At 19.9% G+C, this 16,364-nt stretch overlaps 1 protein-coding gene across 1 annotated transcript in view; it reads left to right on the forward strand.

The window, feature by feature from the left end:
* LOC105360311 (uncharacterized) overlaps positions 1–12,089 on the forward strand; it is a 57,911-nt gene extending 45,822 nt beyond the window's left edge. Inside the window, exons 4-9 of the mRNA XM_011497195.1 lie at positions 8,046–8,113; positions 8,896–9,010; positions 9,804–9,972; positions 10,131–10,267; positions 11,237–11,367; positions 11,652–12,089. Of these exons, the coding sequence (XP_011495497.1) occupies positions 8,046–8,113; positions 8,896–9,010; positions 9,804–9,972; positions 10,131–10,267; positions 11,237–11,367; positions 11,652–12,081 (1,050 nt within the window). The 3' untranslated portion in view covers positions 12,082–12,089. The remainder of the gene's footprint in view (positions 1–8,045; positions 8,114–8,895; positions 9,011–9,803; positions 9,973–10,130; positions 10,268–11,236; positions 11,368–11,651) is intronic.
* Positions 12,090–16,364: the final 4,275 nt, after the last annotated feature.

Here is a 16,364-nt window from a genome sequence, read left to right on the forward strand (position 1 = left end):
TTAATCTCAGAGTAACCTATGTACTTCTCCAAGGATTATACTTAATTTTATTAGTTTTGACAGGTAAATGAAAAGTAAAACGAGTTTTACCAGTTATTTTAAGCTTCTATTTAATATTTATATTTATTGATTTTCAATTCATTAAAAAATGGTTAAAAAAGAGGTGCTGTATTTTTATGTGCAATATTATCTTAAAAAAATTGTATATTAATATGTAAAATAATTTACTTATTATTTAAAATTTTTTATTTTACTTGATATATTTTATATATTCCTCAATTTTAGATAAATGAAAACAATATTTATATAATTTTTATTGAAAAAGAATATAATAAATATTTATGTTTAGATTTATATAGATATTATAAATGCAAAATTATTGATTTATTAATTACAAAATTTATTAATAAAAATTTTATATTATAACAAATCTAATTAAACAAGTTTTTCTAATACAACCTAGCGTTATTATATTTTATTCTGTAAACACATAATTCATGACAATAAGTTTCGATCTTTGTTTCACATTCAACGAATATACTCTCTACTTTCACTTATCCAAAGAATTTAATACGTTCTTATATAAATTTATTTAAATTTATCTAAAAATATTATTTTGTTTATGAAAACTTTTCAATTGTCCAATATATACTCAACTAAATTAAGTAATTTGTAATTATATATAATTAAACTACATACATTTTCATTTCGCCTTTCAATTATAATGATAAATATCTTTATAATTGCATAATAGTGGGACATTGTGACAACATTATTAGTAATTTCGTCTATTGTTCATTTATATAACATTAACATATATATATATATGATATGTATTCCATGTTTTGTATTTGCTAAAAATGATTTATTTGATTTTTATACAAAATATAAGTAAAAAATTTGCAGATTCTTTATTTTTTTTACAGTTGTGATGTATTATTTCCAACATTTCTTATTATAGATTAAATTCTTAACTCATTAATTTTATTATAATAATCTATTTTATTACAATCAGATGATACACATGAATTTTCCATTCTATTCAATTGATCTATATTTATTTAGTATTGTACTTTATAATAATTTTTCAAGTATTTTAATTTCTAATATTTTTTAATTAATAATAAATAATGTTTATTTAATTATTCCTATTAGAAGAATGATATTAAATGAAAACAAATTATTTAAGCATAATATTTAAGTTTTAAAGTATTAATTTAATAAATATATTAATTGTCTTCATTGAATTTTACGCCAGAATATTTGAAAGTATGAATTTTTGGTACAATTTTTATTTTTGAAATAAAATTTCATATTGAGAATAGATATCCAAATTTATATCCAAAGAATCAATAAATTATTAATCAAAATAATTAAAATTTTTTAATTCTTCATATTCGTAGCTTCAATAAATAATAAAATATGACTTAATAAATGTATAATAAAGTAAAATAAATTTTTATACTATACTTATATTTATTATAATTTATTAAACATATGAATTATCATAGTAATCGGTTTACTTTTTATGAAATATTAAGAAATAATCAATTTTTATACATATTTTCTTTTATTAAAATTTTTAAATCGTTAAAAAAACTTCATAAATAGAGCTAAAATAATCCAATAACAAATCAATTTTTATTAAATTAATTTGATTTGAATTGTGAATGAAAATAAATTGATTTAAATTAATTTAATAAATTATTTGATGGAAGATAATTTTATTAATATATTTTTTCATGTAATTATATTTTTGATTAATCACTTATATAATTATTCATCTTATTATATTTTTAATTATTTTAGTCAAATAATTTACGAAACGTAATTACTTATATATTAAATCATTTATCAATAACTTGATATCAAATAAAATTTATATAGTAAGTACATTTATATAAATTATTTAATAAAACAATCTATTCAGTGAAGTTTTTATAATTATAGATTACAAATTATATTTTTATATTTAATAAGAAATTTAATTAATTCAATTGTAGTTTTTAAATTCTATATAATATTAATCTTTTATCTTTAATCGGATTAGATTTTCTACAATAAACCTATCTACACTGATAATGCTTGTAATTATTAAGAACTGAAATATTTAATGAGACCGGACGTAATTTACGTATTCCATATCTGATGGTCGGAAATTACTAATATTATTTTAACTTATATGGAATTATACATAAGTATATTTATTTTTTAGAGGGAAACATTTATATAAATCGAGTTTTTTTTATATAAACAAATCAGAAGCTTTACTTTGGCTTGATCATAAACAGGTGTAATAAGATAGTAAAGATTAATTAGTAAATATGAAGTTATATTCATTTATTTTTATTGCTGCAATTTGCGTTTTATGTGGTCTAGCGGTAAGTAAATTTGAAATTTTATTGTAGTATGTTTTTATAATAGAATTATATCAAATATTTTTATATTTTTATATTTTTATTTAGAAAATTATTGTAATAATAAATTATTACAGTTTTATTAATGAATTAAAATCTAAGCATTTACAATTATTATAAATACACATGAATATGTATATATAGAATAAATATATATAGTGAGAGATTATTGAAAATTAAAAAAAGCAAAAATTATTTTATAAAAGTAATAAAGATGAATAACAAAAAAGATGTTGTATCAATCAATTTAATATTTTTCTTAGATAAAATTTAATTTCATAAAATGACCATTATATAACAATTAAAAGTCCGTCACATTTGTTAGCGCTACACTTATATTAAAACAGTTCTAATAAATACTGATGTTATAATGCTGGAGTCAAAGTTACCTTTGACCAGTATTATTTTATTTGAATACACAAAACATAATATATACATATTCTGTTAAAAATTTATTCGATATTTTCCAACATATATAATTAAATATACATAGATATATATTACTAAAACAAATTAAATTAATAGAACAAAAAAAAATTAATAAAGTCATAAAATTAATGTTAAAATGAAAATACAAAATATTAATATTAGGTATATATAACTAGGATAATTAACTACTGTATAACTGTAATAATCGAATAGGATGAACTTCCACCGTCAATGCATCATGAGTCTGATTTCGGACCTGCTATGCCACCACCACCACCACCACCACATCCATTTCCCAAAAATAACACTTCTAACTTTGTTCGAAAAGGTAGTATTATTTTTTCCTATTTAAATTGCGTAGCTCTTCAGTGGTAAAAACTTTATAAGATATTATAATTAGTAAAATTATATATTATTGCAATTAATATTAGGAAAAATATAATATATTTTATAGTAGAAAAATATGTATGTTCTTTTTTATTTAATCTTCAATTATATCTTAAGTTGTTACATTCTTAATTTATTGCGATTTTATTATGATTTTAATTTTTTAATTGGTAAAATTTGAAATACATGATGATTTTAATTCTGTTAAAATCAATGTCTGTAATTTTAACTAATCTGTTTATATTTGTCTTATATATATATATATATATATATATGTGCAAATATAAATCAAAATTTTTATTTATTTATATACAGCTTCTTATAAAACAAAGTATAAATTAAAACATAAATATTTAATTATAATAATAATTATAATTTACATTTTTTTATTATAATTTTTTTATATTCATTTAAATTATGCTATATAAAATTAATTTAAAACTAGGACTATTTTATTCTACACAATTGTTTTATAATTTCTTTCAAAACATTTTTTAGTACGACTGCTACCAACGGTGTCATCTTTAGAAGTATCAGAAAAGCCAAGTACTTAATATTGAAGAAATATCAAATGTATTGATTATTTTCCTATTGTACGAATTTGCACAATTTTAAATTTATACACGATCATCAGTCAATAAAGTATTAATTGAATATATAAGATATCTATTATATTTATTTTAAAAATAATCTTTAATTAAAATTAATCATTTGAGCACTTAAATAGCATATAAAATATGCGTTTATTTTTTCATTAAACGACTAGAAAAATTATTTACTCTGTATGTGTATATGTGTATATTTAAGAAATATATATTATATATTTCTCTTCTATATATATGTATATATTAGAAAAAAATACGATAAACATTTTCCATTTATTTCATTATTATATCATCTATTATATCTATAAAGCATCCAATTAAAATAATTAGAATTCTTTAAATCAATACAATTAAAAATATAATAAAATACATAAAATTATTATTATACACACATAAATTATTTTATTTGAAAACAAATTTTCTACAACAAAGTACATAAAATAATTTATATATATATATATATATATATATATATATATATATATATTTGTTTTTGAAGACTAATGAAATTTGAATAAATAATTTATTAAATTGAATTGAATAATTGAATAATAATTTTTATTAAAATAGTAATAATGTATTAATAATTATATAAGAGAATTGATTTAAATATAGAATTTAAAAAACATAAGAAGAAATTTATAATGAAAAAGTATAATATCGATAAAACTTAATAAGTTTGAGATAAATCAGTCAACCAATAAAATTAAAATGAAATTGAACCCACATGGAAAACTAGACCTAACATACAGATATATGTAAGTTTATTGACCTACGGCCTGTTAAAATAGTAATTATAGTGTTGAATATTTTCGAGGTCGATCAATGAAAAAAGGGAAAAACGGATACATATAAGTGCACTCATTTTTTCTTCTTTCAATGTTTGTTAATACTCTTTTCTTATTATAATTTGTAATTTGTTTATTCTTATATTGTAATAGATTATTATCTAGTTTTTAAGTAAAATTACTTAAATAATTAAAAAATGTGAATACCTTAATTCTGTCTTTGCATTAATTAAGTATTACTCTTTAATTATAATTTTTATTGTTAAATGTTATAAAATATTCATTTCTTTTAGTAATAAAATTGATCCTAAGTAATAGTATTATCATAAAACGTATACGAGTTTTCTTATTTGTTGTTATAAATAATTAATATTAGTATGTGACAATATATTGATATTTATAAAATATATATTTTATAAATTATAAATTATATTTATGATCTAAAGAAATATATACAAATAAAGTAAGTCTAAAATTTATACACATTATTCAAATGATAAAATACTACTTATTCATGTTATAGTTTATTAAGACCAAACTAAATTTTTATTAAGTGTCAGTTCTTTTATATTATGTAATTATTAACTCCTCTAATTCTATTTATAATATAGAGAAAAAATGTAAGTACCTATCAAAATACTAGTTGAATATTATACATTAATTAATTATGTAATTAATTATTTGACATAGCTGAGTTTTAACGATTATTAAAGAATTATTTTATAAATTAACATACATCTGATTTAAATGAATGGACTAATATGTAAAATATTCTTTACCACATTATTTAACTTAGCCTGAATCAAAGAAAAAAGCGCTTTTTCTCTTTAAATACTAAATTTAATTACGCGTTGTATATTTATACTTTAAGTCATCAAGTGATTTTTCTATTTAATCGTTAACTACCAATTATTTATCGTCAAAATGATTTTATATAATAGAATCACGAATCCCATTATACTGTTTTAAAATATAAAAATTGTGTACATTTAAACATTTAATTTTTTAACGTTTTTTATTTTTACTTCTATTATTATAAATTTTATTTAAAAATAAAAATATATCATATGATAAAAAAATATTTTAATAATCAACTTAATTAACTCTATACAAAATATATCAAAACACTTATTTATATATATATATCAGATTTGATACATTCTCTCTCCTATATTAAGAATATGTAAGGAACACATCCACTTATATTAAAATATTTTATTGGAAATAAATATTATATTTCATGAAATATATATATATAAATTTATATACTCTAATAAACGTTATTTCCTTGTTCAAAGTTCAATTGTAAAAATGACGTAAATTTTGAGATAGCAAGTATTGATTATTTTCGAATTTATCAAAGTGATATTGAACGATCGATAAGAGAATATTTGTATTTCTTAATTTGTTGTAAAATAAATATTTAAAAAAAGCTAATTATATAAAAAACTATTTTTAATAATAATTATTGGATTAATAATAATTAATAATAATTGGATATTATAGAAAATATATAAAATATATTTTTCTGGTAAAATACTTCAAACTTTATGTAAGAAAAAGAATAATTTTAATTTTCATTAATATCTTATATTGAAGTATATTCCATAATTTAATGAATGTATAATTCAATATTAATTTGTAAGATGGAAAAAAAATTATATAAAAAATTTTTAACGTACGACAGAAAAATATTAAATTAAAGTTTTTCCAAGAAAAAGAAAGATAGATCTTAACAAAATAAAGAAAGATCTTTATTAAGACATAATATCTGAATATTCTCTTATTTTGTTACATAATATTAAAAATCATATGTACTTATTCAAAATTAATAAATGTTGAACTTAACGTATTTATATAATTTTCTTTTTCCTTAATATTGTATGTAAATATAAAGTACATTTAAAGTCATAATGAATGAATGAAATTAATCTTTCATGTATATTTTGAAAATAGTAATCTAAAAAAAAATGTAGAATTTACATTTAATTAACTAAAAACTTTTTAATACTATATGCAAAAATGTTAATATTTATAGAAAAAGTAATTAAAGAAATAATAAATAATAAAATTAATCCAATTAAAATAACAGTTGATTTTATACTTTAATAACTACTATTACAGAAAATAATATTAAATCACCTTACATCTTTTTTTATAATATATTAAACTAATGAGTAATATTAATATTTATTATTATTATCCACTCATTTTGTTTATTATTAGATTGATAGTTTTCAACTGATTATTTAATACATTTATGTAATTGCGAATTGACAATTAATCAATATGAATGATCCGAACGAAAAATATAGAGAAAGTATATTAACTATTTAAATAGTTATTTTATATACTGTTCGAGTTCCTACATGAATACATGAATCCGATTTCCTACAAAACATATGTGCATGCGTACGTACACATGCAAATATAAATATATTATATTACGCGTATAAATATTAAGAATAAGGATCAGAATTGGTTTCTAATTTCATATTATTAGATCGACTTCTTTAGAAATTGTACATTGAACCTAAATCTCTATTTTCAAATGATTTGCATTTTATAATCCCAAGTTCTTGTGTACACTTGGGCTGATCATTTCACATCAAATATGACTTCTAATTATGAATTTATTAATAAATTAAATTTTCATTAATTAATCGTAAATTTTTACAATAATATTGTCTTATTTTTTAATACTTTATATAGAAATCTCCTTCAATTGCGAATGTGAAATTCGAAATAAATAGGCAATATTTTTTGTATAATAGAAAAATTTAAGACAGAATTCACAGTGGTTTATATGTAAGAAAAATTTAAAAGTATTAAGATATATAATGATATATGTATAATGATATTATTAAAAAAATTTTAATAGAATTATTTTGATAACGTAATATTCTTATTGATTTAAAACATTTTACTTAATAAATTTATCATATATAACAGTATTGTATCAATATAGTAAATGTGAGAATATGAAATATCGTAATAATTGTAGTACAATTTATTAAACTTTAACTTGATAAATGTTTTAATTTTTTTTAATTTAAAACATATATTTCGAATAATAATTAAAATTTTTAATTATGATTGTTTAATAACTAAGTAAACGTTGTTTAAAACAAATAAAATTTAAATATAATAAATGTAAAGATAATACATACATAAAATAAAATATAGAGAGTACCTTATTAAATTTATTAAGGGTATTTAAAAAAATGTTCCACAATTCTAAAATATGCTTCAAATTTTATAAATTCATTTATATCTTATGTTATTAATAATATATTATTAAAAAAAAACTAACATTATAATATAACGCATATATTTTTTATTTATGTAAATGTTCATTAAAATATTGAATTATAAATATTTCTATTTTTCAATTTTTCGGTTAAATATTTTTGTTTCAGTGTGTGATATGTGTGAATGCACGAGCTACAATGCAAACTGCGCCTTGCGGCCACCGAGTTGTTTGCAGGTAAGATTAACGTATATACCATTGTTACAAGTGTTTCAATTAATTATGTTACTTGAAATATATTATGTTATTTGAAATATATTATATTATTTGATTATATTATACAACATTATAACTAGATCGTTATCATTTTTCTATATTTAAAAATTAATTATAAATATATTAATTATTAATTATAATATGTTATAACTTTTTTAAATAATAGCCTAACAAGAAGATTGAAAATAATTGGTCATTTAATAATATTTAAATAAAGTGTTGCCATACATCTTTCATATCTAAACTCTTGTTAAATTAAATTGTAGATTATCTGGAATTAATTAAATTAATAAATTATAATTTTTACTTAAAATAATTTGATAATACATTATTAAATTCTATTTAATTCCATATACTACAAAAGGAAATAAAAAATTTATGATATTACAAAAAATAATTAATTAAATATTTTCCATAAACCTATTTCATTAAAATACTCAATCAATCAAGAGATTTTTCATAATTACAATACAATTTAATTTAATTTAATTTAATTTACATAATAAATACAATACAATACATAAATACAATTTTCAGAATTACAATACTACATTAATTTTTTAATATAAAAATTAATCATTTAATTGTAAGATAAATATAATAATTTACATTATTTTTCAAACGGTATAGTACCTCTTCATCTTCACAAATTTTTACTTTTCATTTTTTTTAAATATCTTTAAATCATAATTAAAATTATTAAATTAAATTAAAAAATGTATTATTTAAATATTTGATTATAGGCGCTGTTTCGTTAAAACAATACAAATGGCTGTTTCTCAGAGACTTCTACCATTAAGATGCGTAATATGTAGAGCAAAAATTTTACGATTGAAACAAACTCTTATTCGACGAGATGTAAGTAAAATAATCTTTATCTTGTAAATTTTAATTTATAAAAACAAAATACATACATTATTACTTACGTACATTATTTTAAATATACTTTATTAGTTACTTTATAATAAAATTGATTTAAATTGAAATGTCTTTCATTAAATGTTATGAAAAAATATTAATACTATTAATAAATGAAAATTGATTAATTAATTTAAAAAAAATAAACATATTTGATGTGATAATAGTATTTTATTTTTTTAATTTAATTATAAAGGCATACGCCATATATTTTATTTCTTTGTATATTATAAAGAACATATAATTATAAAAATATTTGATATTGTTATTCTTAAAATCTATAACTTTACATATTTCACATTTCAAGTAGTAACATGTTATCACTGCTCAGACAAAATAAATATCTACTCGCATTTACAAACACGCAGTGCTTGTTTGGTTTACATTGATTATTGTATCTAGAAGTCTTTCAAGAGTTATACAGTACATTTTTTCATTTATATAACTCTTTTGATTAACATTATCATATCATAAATGTCACCTTAACTACGTAACATACGTTAATATAAATATGTCTATATTGTCATCGTACTAAATCATATTATTAGATTATTAAATTTTATTTAAAAACGAATAAAATTGAGATAAAATATGGAATATTTAATAATATAAAAATTACCAATTTACTGATTTAAACAATTCATTTGATTTTTACAGTCAACTGCTAATTATAAGCTGTGTATTTCTCCATATTCTCTGCTCTTTAAATCTTATGTTTTTATTATCCTAATAGTATTCAATATCAGGCAAATCGTGGATACTACCACAGAGTGCCTCGGAGTACAACATGGGTGCTGGAGTGCCAGTCGGTGTTTCAGGGCCAGGCGGGAGATGGACATCTGGTAATGTACCAGCCTCTGCATCCCTTTATTCCATGGACAGCGGATCTTCATCTATATCTAGTTAGTATTTTTCAGCCTGAAAAATATATATTAATAGTGTCATTATAACAAAATTAAGCATTTATAACAAATCTTATAATAAATAATTTATTATAAACAATTGTTGAAATATGCCTTATCAAATAATTCTACGTATTCTTATTTTCTATTCTTTGTAGGAGTTTCTTCCGTTTCATCGGCCAGCAGTACAAGAAGTTCTGGAAGTTCGAGTCTCGGCAAACCTTCAAGAGTAAGACAACCTGTCGGTGCGACATTTAGAAAAACACAAACACACTCAATGAAAATGCGCATTCAGGTAGAATATTTGACAATTGAATTTAATGTATAATATTTACTATATATACAATAATAAGTATAAATATTAATTTTTTTATAAAACCCAAAATTAATAATTTGATAAAAATTAAATATTCAATAACGACTTGTTTTTTTATTTAAATTATATTTTCAATAAGATTAAATTTTGTTTAAAGAAATGTTGATAATTATATAATTCAATTTATAATTATCGCAAATACAAATGTCTTGGAATAAGATTTTTAATAATGTTATTGCATATGATATAATGTTATATTATGTTACATTATATAATATAATAATTATTAGATTTTTATGATTGTTATTGCGCTTTGCGTAGATTATGAAATTAAAAAATGATAGAAAAAGAGTAGAAGAAGAAAAAGAGGGAAAAAAGGACAAGATAATCGATGTAAATTAGAAAATTTACATTAATTTTCAACACTTTGGAATAAATAAAAGATATAAAATTAATAATCAACAAAAACTTATATTAATTTTGTTAACATCGAAGCAAATAAATAAAGATAGATGGTCATAAATTGTAAAGAAAAATACCTCTATAAAAAGACAAATTTATCAAAATTATAGAAATTAATTATTTGAAATTTTTGCCTAACTAAACAAAAGATCTTATTTAGTTATTGTATTGGCCTCCCAATATCGCATTTACATATACTCCTGAACAATAATTGTATGGTTGATATTTTTATTTTTCATAAAAATAAAAATTTTATGAAAATTAAATGTATTTTTACTACATGAAAATAAGATATATATATATTAAGAAATTTTGTTTTGAAAACTTAATTAATTAATAAAACACTTCATATGAATAATTATCAAAATCAAATTAAATTATTGTATAGTCAAAAATCAGAAAAAATTGTTTTCTAAATTTATACATAAAAATGATAAATCTTATATAAATTACTTTCTTTTATAAAGGTTTTATAATAATTTTTAGGAATATCAGGATCCAATACAAGTGGCTGTTGAAGAAGAAGAAGTACTGCGAGAAAATCGAGAACGAAGACTACCCCCAATCAAGGAGTTCCAAAGAGATTACAGAGTCGGAAAAGCGTCCACGCGATTACGGTAAAAAGTTGATTGCATTATTTCTAAAGATTACTGAACTCTAAATCTTAATTTTTATTATAAAAGGTTAAAAAGACTAAAATCTAAAATAAATCATACCTTTTTTTAAAAAATATTTAATTATATCTTTAAATAAAAGAGTTATTTACTTTTTTAAATATACATTTTGTTTCATATTTAATGTTAAGAATATTTATAACATAACACTTAATCATTTGACTACTGAATTAATAAATTTATATTTTTATTGATTAAAACTAAACGCAAAATAATTATAAAAACAGATGCGCTCAAAAAATCGTAACGCAATTGGAGACGTCACCGGCATCTTATACCTCACAATCCTGTGCAAGTACCTCAAGATCTACCCCGACGAATGACACTGTGACCCCATCAATTTCTACATCCTCTAGCAAAACGTCGGCTGCAATGGGCTCAAATAATAGAATCATGAAACACTTATCCTCATCATCAGGTACAACACCGAAGCAGTTGTCTGTCGCTCAGGAGGTGCAAAAGTCCAAAAAAGAAAAAGAGCGTGAAAAAGAACGCGAAAAAGCGGAGAAAGCGCGACTGAAGGAAGAGGAAAAGGCAGAAAAGGCTCGTCAGAAGGAAGCAAAAAAATTTGCCAAGGAAGAGAAGAAACGAGCGAAAAAGGAAGCAAAAACTCGAAAAAAGGAAGCCGAGGAGGCACTTATTAGAGATGCTAAGTAAATGAATGTACCAGTAATTCTAGAAGCGGCCAAATACATGTCATATTTAGTAGCGAATATGCATCCGTCATATCAACGTTTTATTAATAACAAAAATACTCTTCGTTTGCTTATTTATTTGTTTTATACTGACTTACTACAGGGATAATTAACGTATCAGGTATAAGTCTCATTATATTGAAGCAATTAGTGTAGGTAGATAAACTTTTCTTTACGTAGAACATTGATTTAATACGATAAATTGTTATAAAATTCTAGAAATTATCTCATAACTAACTATATAATAATTAATATTTCATAAATCATAATACTTATTTAAACATTGATTCATTAAAAAAAAAATTAGGGTATATAAAGAATTGTATTGATTTTATAGTGTAAATAAATAGAAATACAAAAATATAATAATTCTTATCTTTAATACAATTTTAAGAATTTAATAAAATTATAAGCAATTGTGAATACTAATTAGTAAATATGATTCTATATATAGTGTTAAGTGTTTTAACTTTTTTTACTCTAAACTAATTCATTGATTTTATTAAGTAAGAGAAAGTTAACAATGAAAAGAGTATTTTTTATTATTTATTAGTTATAACAGTTGAAAATAAATATATACCACAAGAGTGAAAAATCAAAAGATTATTAGTATTATTAAAATTATTATAAACAAAATATAGATGCTGCAATGTTGCATTCAAGTTTATATAAGAATCATCAGAAGCCTAAATTATTTAAATTAATGATTAAATGAGTTGGATTATTAAGGATTAAATATTGGATATTGGAAATTATTGAATTATTGGATATTAAGGATTAAATAAGTTAGAAAAGTATTACTATTTCATTGTAAATTTTGTAATTCGTTACATGTTTACAATATGAAACATAATATATTTTAAAAATAAATGTATGATATTAATAGCGAATTATATACATTATGCAGTTTATCCAATTCATTTTTATTTTTATTTTATTATATGACTATTAAACTGTACATTGTAAGTTATAGATCTCTATAAATATACAAAATTATAATTTATAATTTTCTATAAAGATATAAAGTTATATCAATACTCTTTGCTAAAAAATTTTAATTATTACGTTACTGTCCAGCTGTTGTATTGTTTAGTTCGGTATAAAAAAATGAATGAATGTTGTAGAAACTAAAATAAAGAATGTTTATAATGGCCCAATACACTGATAAATATCAAACAAAATAAAATTAAAATAAAATTCCCTCTTTTATCTAAATACTCTATGTATAGATTCTCTAGATTTCAATAAATCATTATTAAACAAATTTCATAAGTATCACTTAACATTTTTACTAACTACATCATACTAAAAACGTTAAAAAAAGTGTTCATAAACGCATAGCGATCCTATAACATACTAGACGATCAATCGTTCGATAGAAAAAAGATGAAAATACAAACTTCCTAGAAATACTGTCCGATACTACAAAAGATAGATGTTAATTAAAATTAAATTTCTTTTAAACTTACTCTCTAAATGTACTAAAATAATTAATTTTATTACGATTCATTTTTAAATCTTTGATAATTTAAAAATAATACTATAGCATTATTCAAAGGCATTGTTTTCAAATTAAAATGAATTATGTAATTAAATATTTGTTAATAAAAATATATAATATTATATAGAGCTTTTACAATAAAATGAATTTGCATAAAACCATACAAATAATATTTTTCATCCTTATATGATAGATGTTTAATTCTTGTAGACCTATTCATTTTTTGCGAAAATAAAAATAAATATAAATTTACAATTTATTAACAAATGTAAAGTAAAAATAAATCGAAGAGAAATATAATATGTGAATGAACGATATTTCCTTCTTCCGCACTAACACGCAATAATTATTTGCTTAAAATTAATACAAAACGCTAATAAAGATATAGATATTTGAAATATTTTAAGAATTTTAATGAAATAAAAAAAATAAGAAAAAGAACAATAACCAAAAATATTTATAAAAGTGTAAGGGAAGTAAATAGAAAAAATTTTAATTACTTAATTAAATTTTATTTAATTACAAATTAATATTATAATTAATATTCATACAATTATATATATATATATATATATAACATATACATACTTCTTTCTCCTTAATCTGTAATATTGACATTAAATTTCCAATCTTTTATCTTCCGTTAATTTCTTAATTAAAAAATCAAAAACAGTTTTTACCAATCTGTGAGTACCGTATATTATTTAATACAAATGCATTTTGAAATTTAGAAAAATGCAAAATACGAATAAAATTGTTAAATGTTGATTTTAGAATAATAATAGAACATAAATATATTAGTAAAGAAAGTATATAAACAAATAAATAAAAACATTCTAAAATATTTAAAGTTAATCTCATTCTATAAAAGTGAAGAGTATCATCAAAATGAAGACTAAAAATATCCAAAAATTTATTAAGAAATCAAATGATGAGAAAAAGAATTCATTCATGAATTTGCCAAAATTATATTGTTCATCAATAGATAGATAAATATAGTATATTATAGAATATTTTAAAGAGTAAATGTCAAAACGTACAGCTAAAAAATAAATACTAGATTTATATATACTTATACATAAAGATTTGTGTATACATCCGTCTGAAGTGGCTGAGGCGGTTTATGTTGGTATGTATGGGTGAATGTATAAAGCGCCTGATACATCTTGAGACACATATCATCAAATTATAATTACTTAATTATACTATTACATTATTATTGTAATTTATTACACATTATTGCCGAAGTAGATTGTCAATTATATAAAGACCCACGCATCCTTGCATAATGTACATGAATAAGTGAAAAATTACTATTAAAATTACTGGTAACAATAATATATTTTAGAAGATTGAACATAGTTTAAGTATTATTCTATATGTCTTTTAAATACAGCTTAATTCAAAGTTACACGAAATGTTTTATAAAAGTTAAAATAAATTTGTACAGTAGAAATAATTTAAAGGCAAATTAAAAATTATGATATTTAAAGGATATATTTAAACGATATTAAATAAAAAATTAATTTGACTTAAAAAGTAAATCAATTACATACGTATGATTATTTATAATCATGTGCGATTGATACATAAAATATAATATTTGCTTGCTGTTAAAGCAGATTTTTATTTAATACAGTAGTTTTTTAACATATTTTATTTTTGAAAGTATGAATGCAGAATTGTTTTACGTTATCAATATGCATTGGTAATATCAATGATTATTACAAAATTAAAGAAATATATTTTATAAACTGTATTAAGCAATTTTATTTATAACAATATTTATTATAGCGGTAGAAGTATTACATTAGACTGCATTCGTAAGTGAAAATTAAATTAAGTCTGGATAAAAAAAAGGACAGCGAACTTTAAATAGAAAAAATCTTACCAAAAAAAGAAAAATATTGAACACAGAGAGTTCTTTGGCTGTCGAATAATTTCGATTTCATAATAAAAAGTCCGTGCAATATTTCATTTGCATGAAAATTAAAATGATTAAAGATTAAGGATAAGCATAAAATATATGTGCAAATACACAATTATCTCTTTTTAAAAATAATTTAAAAAAAAAGATGAAGAGCGCGAGAGAGGGAACCAGTATATATATAACAATTGTAAAGAAACTGTAATAAGAATAACAAAAAATTACATAAAAACTATTTCTCATGTAATTTGAAAGAACTCTACAGGAATCAATTAGATTATGATGGTGATATATTATATATGAAGTGACATTTAACTAACTAATTATATGTAAATAAAAAATTAATACTTATTTTATAAAATTATTCTACATACAAATTAACGATAAATAATTTTCTATAAATTTAATTTATTAAAATATATTATAATTTATAAATAAAAGTAAAAGAGTTTCGTTAGATATCATGGTAAGTTTTTCATAAAATTGGAAAATTATGAAAATTACTAAATATAATAATTGTAGGATATATCTTCCTTTTTATTTTTTATTCGACACTTTATTTCACAAATAATTTCATGATAATTTTTTACAATAATTTAAAAATATTGAAATTTAAACAATATGATACTGATGTAATATTTTGTATATATAATTAATAACAAAAATTTCAATTAAAAGTTTTCCATTCTAAATTATAGAAAAAAACGAAACATTGTCTTCACATCGACATTGAATTAGGTATCTTATAATAATGTAAACAATTTGTAGAGGTTATTATAAATAAAAAATATGATAGGTTGATAATAAATATAGTGCA

This window comes from Ceratosolen solmsi, unplaced genomic scaffold (assembly GCF_000503995.2).
Source record: "Ceratosolen solmsi marchali unplaced genomic scaffold, CerSol_1.0 scaffold10, whole genome shotgun sequence".
In the NCBI taxonomy this organism is placed as follows: Eukaryota; Metazoa; Arthropoda; class Insecta; order Hymenoptera; family Agaonidae; genus Ceratosolen; species Ceratosolen solmsi.